The 8,778-nt window shown below is 31.9% G+C and overlaps 1 protein-coding gene across 2 annotated transcripts; it reads right to left on the bottom strand.

Moving 5' to 3' along the window:
• Positions 1-4,730: 4,730 nt before the first annotated feature.
• Positions 4,731-8,495, bottom strand: LOC125664482 (uncharacterized). Of its 2 annotated transcripts, none has more exons than XM_048897264.2 (6): positions 8,379-8,495; positions 8,228-8,274; positions 7,848-7,995; positions 7,556-7,673; positions 7,236-7,267; positions 4,731-7,132 (listed from the first exon to the last, which is right to left on the bottom strand). In XM_048897264.2, exons 1-6 carry the CDS (start codon positions 8,416-8,418, stop codon positions 6,699-6,701), a joined length of 819 nt encoding a protein of 272 aa, XP_048753221.1. In that variant the 5' UTR covers positions 8,419-8,495; the 3' UTR covers positions 4,731-6,698. The 2 variants fall into 2 exon arrangements, with proteins under 2 accessions (XP_048753221.1, XP_048753222.2); XM_048897265.2 differs by having other exon boundaries at positions 7,848-7,979.
• Between the last annotated feature and the right edge of the window lie 283 nt (positions 8,496-8,778).

Below are 8,778 nucleotides of genomic sequence, written 5' to 3'. Positions count from 1 at the left end.
ACGTTTTATCATAAACAAACTTTGCAATGCCCAGATATAGACCATCTTATGCGTAATCCACTAACATGTTCTTGTCTTCTTTCAACTATAGTCCAGCTGGACATGTCATTACTGGTGATGTTGATATAGTTGAAAATGAGGACCTCAAATCACTTATTCTAAAAGGCCCTAAATACAGAGAAACTCGGTCTTTTAATTGCCGACAGAACTTCATCTCTATTATGAATTATGTCGAAGATTATGCCAGACGATGGGCTAAATATGAAAAAGAAGAACTTGATACATTGTCAGAGTGGGTTTAAAGCATAGGGGGAATATTAAAACCCCGCATTAGACATATGAAAACAAAAGTACGTACCATCTATCCTTCTGTGTTTAGTAAACCAGAAGTGATAAAAGAATTAGATAGGTTACATGAGGAATATGTTTTGGTTCCAGCTGACAAAGCTAGTAATAACATTGTCTTTGTTTGTAAGGCTCATTATTACAACTATATTTTCAATGAACTTGGCATTAATTCCACTTTTGGTAATCGTACTTATACTCCAATTGCCCTTTCAAAAACTTCTTCAAAACCATGCTTCAGTTTTAGACACATTTAATATCCCAGTCTATGGGTCGAATGAATATGAGTTACCATACCTATACTGGATTCCTAAACTACGTAAAAACCCTTACAAAGATACATTGTTGGATCTAGTAAGTGCTCTACCAAGCCCCTATCGTTGCTCCTGACGAAAACATTAACAGCTGTGAAGGAGAAACTTCAAACGTACTGTGCGACTAAATATGCCAAAAGTGGTGTTAATCAAATGTGGATTCCAAAAAATGCTTTTTTTGTTTTAATTTACTTATTTAATAAATTCAATAAAAAATATCAAAATTTATTAAATAAATGAAAAATATAATTTATTTTATTATTTTGTTTTTACTTTTTATTTAGTTTTAATAAAATACGTTACTTCTTTATTTCTTTATGATTTATGACATATGACCACATGTATGTGTCCGGCCATCAAAAGATAGTACCACACTCATTAGACGTTTTGGTATACGATGGTCCTTATTTATTTATATCTATTTATTTTTAAACCATGGGATAACCCATGCGTCCCATACGGAACATATGTATATTACTACAACACACTTCAACTTCACTATGTTGATGCATTTGGGAGGTGTTGGAGGGTGAGGCTGGATTGCAATAATATGGATAATATTAAGGCTGATAATAAAGTCACCATTCGGTTAACAATATATAGTTACTCTAACCAATCCTAGCAATATCAAACAAACACATCATTACTTCTGAGGTGATCCATCGAATAGCGACAGTTACTCTAAACTCTTGACAGTACCTTTAAACGAGTTTAGGTACTGTATACCATACATTTAATTTACATCTTAGATTTATTATGAAATCTATTTTTTTTATTTCTTTGTTTCCAATCTAAATATCATTATGTTGAATTATTTTACTATATAATTTTTTATTATTTATATATCCTTATAATTTCATTGATGATTTATGCTTATTCAGTATTCAATAACTTAACCTTCTATTTTGCCCCTTATTGATATAATAGGCCACGATACCGTGGTTTCAGCGGGTGAAACGTCACAGCATCACAAATTACGTACGTCACAAATTACGTTGTATGAGCGTCTTCACATCGGCTGCCATATAACTAATCTATTAATTCGCCATCTTCAATTTGCATGATATGTAGCTTCCAATATCAGTCGTAAGTTTCTTTCCGGTTGGTGAGTAAAAAGTTTTACTTATATGTATAACTACGCAGTTGTGTTAAGAAGGGCCATATAAATATGTCAGAGGAAAAAAGCATTATCAACAGATAAATTTTTGATAAATTCTGTACACACAACCCTTATATACAAAAAATATGCATATATAATTAAGTGCATATTGACCTTCCATACATTTCCCCCCAGACCGACAGTCTCTACATCAACTGTATATCACGTGATCAAATATCAAGATAAAATCGTACCGTGTATGTATAAATCGTTCCATTGGCACGACATCCAGATATCAATGCAAGATGAAGTTAATATAACTTTAAAATGTATTAATTTCTTGATTTGAAAAGTGATCAGAGCAAGGTTATCGTGACTTGTAACATGTCGAATTTTTGCATTGAATATGCAAGATGCGGCGATTTTTGCATATACAAAGTTGAATCTAGCCAGAAAAACATGGTTTCTATTGAAGCCACAACTTGCTCCCCTAACTTTTCATTTGCACTGAAGTTCACATGTCACATAAATCAAACATCCTTCATTCAAAAACCTTGGGGTGTTGTGTCAATGATGAAATTTATATGTACGGAAAGGCTCTTTATGGAAATGAGTTCATTGTGAAAGTCACTATTCGTGCAGATTAGGGGCGATATCAAGATCACAATATAATATGGATATTACTTTAGCATGTATGTTATATAAAGAAGAAATTGAAACTAAATCAATATCAAAGAGAATTAATATAACCCATTTGACAGAAACTTTTACACGATTGCGGTTTATTGTTTGACATCGGTGGTAAATAATGAAAAAATATTTTGACATTTCCAACCGCAAAAGGAATGTAGATATGTATGTCATGACCTTGATCATGACGTATTTTTCATTGTGACGTCATGTAATGTGCCAGTGTGGTAAAGTACATTTTTTTACAGCACTGGTATTTATGAGGAAAGCCTTAACTCAGCCGCGTAAGGTTTTATCGGGCATGTTTACAAATATGTAAACAATTTCGTGTGTTTATAAGTATGGAAACCACTAAGCATTATTATTCTAATGTTAAATTTTATATGTTTATTAATATAGAAACAACTACATGTGTTATACTTATATAAACAACTAAGCATATAATTCGGGTTTTCTATCGTGTATAACTATATGCTTATCAGTATGTAAACATTTACATCTACGTATGGTGGCATATTAATCCTATAAATATAAACTTTGCGTTTTTATCTTATTAATTTATATAAACATACAATTAAAGTATAGATGCAGCTATACATCAAATCCATGTATATCATAAGTATATGCAAATATACATAAAATTCAGGCATGTTATTATACGTTTGTATTTTGTAAACTTCTCCTTTTATGACAACCATTTAGATACAATGTCGCAGTTTATATGTATGCAGGTCTGCTGCATAATATTATATTTGATATATGTAAGCTTGTTGGATGTATGCGATTTGTGATTTTGCATCTATTCTATATTTTTATTATTTGATTAAATATATATATTATGTAATTAAGTATACCACTTCTTATGGTTGGTATTTAATCTGTCATACAATTATAACATAAGTACTAGCTCACCACTTATTACATTATACATCTTCAGTTTTATACACATAATACATACTATCGAATAATAATTATGGAGCCATGTCATGCTACGGCTGGATCTAGTTACAGAGACATACTACAGGGTCTGAGGTGTAGCACCTGACGACGACCTCAAAATTCTTGTCTGATGACGATCTCAAAATTGTTGTCTGGCATAATTTTATAATTTATTATTAACAGGGTATAACTAGTGGCACTCTATTATCAAAATTTTCTTTGGCGACCCTACCCTCATTCTTTTCTGTATATATTTTAGTTATTTCACATGTATATACATACATACATCCCTAAAAGTATTACCTGTTTCTAACATTACTAATCTATCAGCTTCTATTAAAATCCAAATAAATACAAAATATGTTAAATATTTAATTTTAGTTTACTTATTTTTTTTATATTTTGATTTACTTATTTTATAAATTAAATAAAAATTATTATTAAAAATTATTAAATAGATAAAACATAATTTTTTAAATTATTGTTTACAACTTTTTATTTAGTTTTAATAAGTCGCTTCTTTATCAAATGACAGTACCACAGTCATTAGACGTGTTGGTACACGATGTTCCTTATTTATTTATCTTTAAACCATGGGACAACCCATACGTCCCATACGGAGGATATGTATGTTACTACAACACACTTCAACTTCACTATGTTGGTGCATTTGGGAGGTGTTGGAGGGTGAGTCTGGATCGCAATGATATGGATATACTATGGATATTATTATGCCTGCAAATACAGTCACCATTCGGTTAACAATATATGCAGGGTGAAGATAACGAACAGTGATCAATCTCATAACTCCTATAAAGGTAAAGATAACGAACAGTGATCAATCTCATAACTCCTATAAAGGTGAAGATAACGAACAGTGATCAATCTCATAACTCCTATAAAGGTGAAGATTACGAACAGTGATCAATCTCATAACTCCTATAAAGGTGAAGATAACGAACAGTGATCAATCTCATAACTCCTATAAAGGTGAAGATAACGAACAGTGATCAATCTCATAACTCCTATAAAGGTGAAGATAACGAACAGTGATCAATCTCATAACTCCTATAAAGGTAAAGATAACGAACAGTGATCAATCTCATAACTCCTATAAAGGTGAAGATAACGAACAGTGATCAATCTCATAACTCCTATAAAGGTGAAGATAACGAACAGTGATCAATCTCATAACTCCTATAAAGGTGAAGATAACGAACAGTGATCAATCTCATAACTCCTATAAAGGTGAAGATAACGAACAGTGATCAATCTCATAACTCCTATAAAGGTGAAGATAACGAACAGTGATCAGTCTCATAACTCCTATAAAGGTAAAGATAACGAACAGTGATCAATCTCATAACTCCTATAAAGGTGAAGATAACGAACAGTGATCAATCTCATAACTCCTATAAAGGTAAAGATAACGAACAGTGATCAATCTCATAACTCCTATAAAGGTGAAGATAACGAACAGTGATCAATCTCATAACTCCTATAAGCAATGCAAAATAGATAGTTGGGCAAACACGGACCCCTGGACACAATAATATATATACTTAATCGATCCTACCAATATGAAACAAACAAATTATAAACGTATATCATAGTTTTTAAGCTTGCAATATTTGCTACATTTTTTCTTACCGTCATATTTAGGTAAACTTATCTAAACACCTTTTTGAAATATTTCAAACGCATGCTACTGAAGAGAACATCAACAGGGTTAAGATATTTCGAAATGATGTTTCCTATTCTTTTATTGTAATCATACCCCAGATAAAACTTCTTTTAATACATAAAGAAATAGTAAAGAATATAACAAACATTCACGGATCTCATAATTCCTATAAATACAACTTAAGAGTAAGCTAAGCACTACATTAAGACGGACACTAAAGTACACCAAATATTTTTTTTGAAAAAACAGAAATGTTCTTTCATCTTTGGACATAAAAATCATAAAAGTCTATAATCGCAGTCGTAGCAAACTAAGGTTTAACACCCGCATTTCAATAAAACAGAAAGTGGTTCCTGAGTATAGTATTTACTAAGTATTCCTGTATGTGATTTTATTCAAATTATTTCTTCTAAGGATTACTATCTTTGATCTTAATGGAAGCGAAAACTTGGACCCAAAGAATTTCTGAGATATGATATATGTTTCACAAACCAAGCATAATTGTAGCCATTCTGGTCAGATGTCAAAAATGTATCATGTGCAAAACTACGTGGTGTTTATATCTCACGTGGTCTTAATATGTTGAAATTGTATCCAAAAACCTTGCAGGCAAAATAGGTGTGTTATCTAGATTACGTTCATTTTTGTCAATCGAATTATTACTGAAAATTTGTAATACAATTGTTTTCCTCATTTTAACTACTGTTGTACTGTTTGGGGCAATATGAAAAAGAAGAGTGGTCTTTACAAATTATGGGGATGCTTACTCCTCCTAGGCACCTGATCTCACCCCTGGTGTGTCCATGAGTCCGTGTTTGCCCAACTATCTATTTTGTATTGCTTATAAGAGTTATGAGATTGATCACTATTCGTTATCTTCGCCTTGCATGCAAACTTCAAAAGCGAGCTGCTAGAGTGATTTTAAATAGAACATTTTATATATAACTATCATTCTTGTCCTCAAAGTTTTGCATCGTCTAACCCACGATTATTTAGATATATTTCAGTATGTTCATGGAATTAGTGGTAGATCTACCAGATTAGGTCAAGGTAATTCATTATACATCCAGGTATCAAATACACAATGCTTTAGAAGATCTTTTACAATTTACGGTTCACAGTTATGGAATGATATGCCAGAATTTTTAAAATATTACCCAACATTGGAAACTTTTAAATCCGCTTATCTTAGAATTGTTTTTTCCCCCATTAAAACCATAAAATGAAAACCATATAGATTTTTTATTATTATTATTAATTTCAGTTTTATTTTTATTTATCTATCTATTTATTTATTTTCAGTTTTATTTTCAGTTTTAAATATGTAGACAGCATACATGCATGTATGCAACTTACCTTAATATACTATTTTATAATTTATCTGTATAATGCTGCTGTCTGTATATATGTTTTCAGGACCAAAATCTAAAATAGTTTTTAAACTAATTGTGCTATCCTGTTTAAATGAAGTACATTATTATTATTATCATAAGAAAAAATAAACAGGGATATTCTCAAATATATCACCCCTAAAGTAGCTAAAATTTGAATCCCACTGAAATGATTACAGTATAATCAAAGGAAATATCACGTGTATTTCCGTACACAAGAATATATGCTATTGCTGTCATCTCCATAATTTCCCATACTCTGTGTTGTCATCATTCCCTGACTGTGAGTTATCGTATGGAGACAGAAACGTGTTAAAGGAGGACTGCTTTGATGGAAGCCCTGAGATCTGTACACCGCCACAAGTATTTGTATAGTCATCACAATCATCACTGTCAAACACATCATCGTCATCCTCAGACATATTGGAACATGACGTCACTTCCTGGGACACAGTGACTTTTCGGACCAGGTTGTATCGTTTCTTTGTTTTAGGCTTACTGTTTTCAACGTTAGGTATCTCGGGTACATGTTTATTGGCTGACCCATTAGCAGATCCATTATCATTGGTCGGTGGAGGTCGGGTAATGTTAGCGGAGAAGTCCTGCATGTCTCTATCACTCTCATACCGCACACCATACGATGGCTGTGTGTCCTGGTTGGGATTTTGTCCTTCATGTAAGAGAACAAGTACAACTTTTGAATTCAAATCACTTCTTACGAAATATAAAAAAAAATGTTTTCAGACAATAGGCGAGCATTAGATGAGCATTACCAACTGTTCTTCTTTTCTTTATAACACATTTGCTGAAAAGATAAAACAGAAAATTGAAATATCAGAAACACAATATCGTTGGAGTACACCAATTTACATTGATCAGGTTAGAACTTACAATGAAAGAGGTGTGCATAATTATATCTATGGTTTTCGTTGATTATATTTACAAATTAAACCAATCATCCTTCAATTTAGAAAGGTAATGCTTAAAGAGTTGGAAACAGCAATTATGTAACTTACGTAAAACCATTTCTAAACAAGAAAACATTGAAAGTTAAACTGTTAAATTCCACAACAAAGCACTGATGAATACGCACCATATTTTGCAGAAGAAGAAGACTCCGATAAACCCACAGGTTAGAATAACAAAGACAGAGGACACTCCGGCAATAATCCACAATCTAACCTTCAGGAAATCCTCGATGTTATGTGAATCTGTTTGTGGTATGTCATTTATAGTCCTTACTACATGTACATCAATTGATTGTTTACTAACATTGGAACGACCTCAAAATTAAATACCAAACAATGCTTTGATTATCAGAATTTCATTAGAGAACTATGAAGAAAGGGTTAAAAACACGAGGATTATAATTGAAATAAAAATACCTGGACAACTTCCGTTGACCTTGTTGCATATTCCTTTGCAATATGTAGAACACTGTTCTTTACAACGTCTGCCATAATATCCATCATCACATGTTTCACTACAGTTTCTACCATATGTTCCTGCTTCACATTCTACAAAACCTCGAACCTTTAAGAACATGAAAGACAAAGATAACGAAGATTGATTATCTCATAACTCCCACAAGGAATACAAAATAAATATATCCGATTTCAATGGATATGAATGTCCCTATATAATCAAACCAGAATTCTAATTATCATTAAAATTCACTGTTCTGAACACGCACATAATTTAACCATATTAAAGGATATATTATCAATGATTGTGTGTTGTGTTTGGAACATGACATCTGATTTACCTGTACACCTGTCATTGCGTAAGATATAATCGGCACAACAAGTCGGTCTGAAAGTGAATAAATTCATGAAAATATCTTCTATTGTTGAATGGAATAACTCGATTTCTTAACAATTGAAACATATTTCAGAATGTAAACGATTTTCTCTTACCCACACATATAGGGGTCCGGTGTGACAGATAAATAAACATAATTCAGAGACATGACGAAGAAGAATATGACAAACAAAATACAATCCATTTTGTTAAAATTCCGAAAAAAGTCACGATATACTTCCTCACACAAATGAAATGATAGGTCCTATACGTACATCCCTATCGAACAGGAAATAAAAAGTACTAATACACGATTGTACTAAAAATATATTCGTTGATCTGTATCACTATCCTTGGGTCATTATTTACAGAGAATATACCCCTATTCTTGAAATGGGCTCAAATAATTTACATGGAATATCATAAACAGAAAAAAAAATCAATGACGCCTTTGGACATCTTTTAAGTGTCAAAGAGATTGAATTGGTGGCGGTTTGTTTATGATTGGAATAAAGT

Source organism: Ostrea edulis, chromosome 1, assembly GCF_947568905.1.
Source record: "Ostrea edulis chromosome 1, xbOstEdul1.1, whole genome shotgun sequence".
NCBI lineage: Eukaryota > Metazoa > Mollusca > Bivalvia > Ostreida > Ostreidae > Ostrea > Ostrea edulis.
This window is presented reverse-complemented; position numbering and strand designations above follow the sequence as displayed.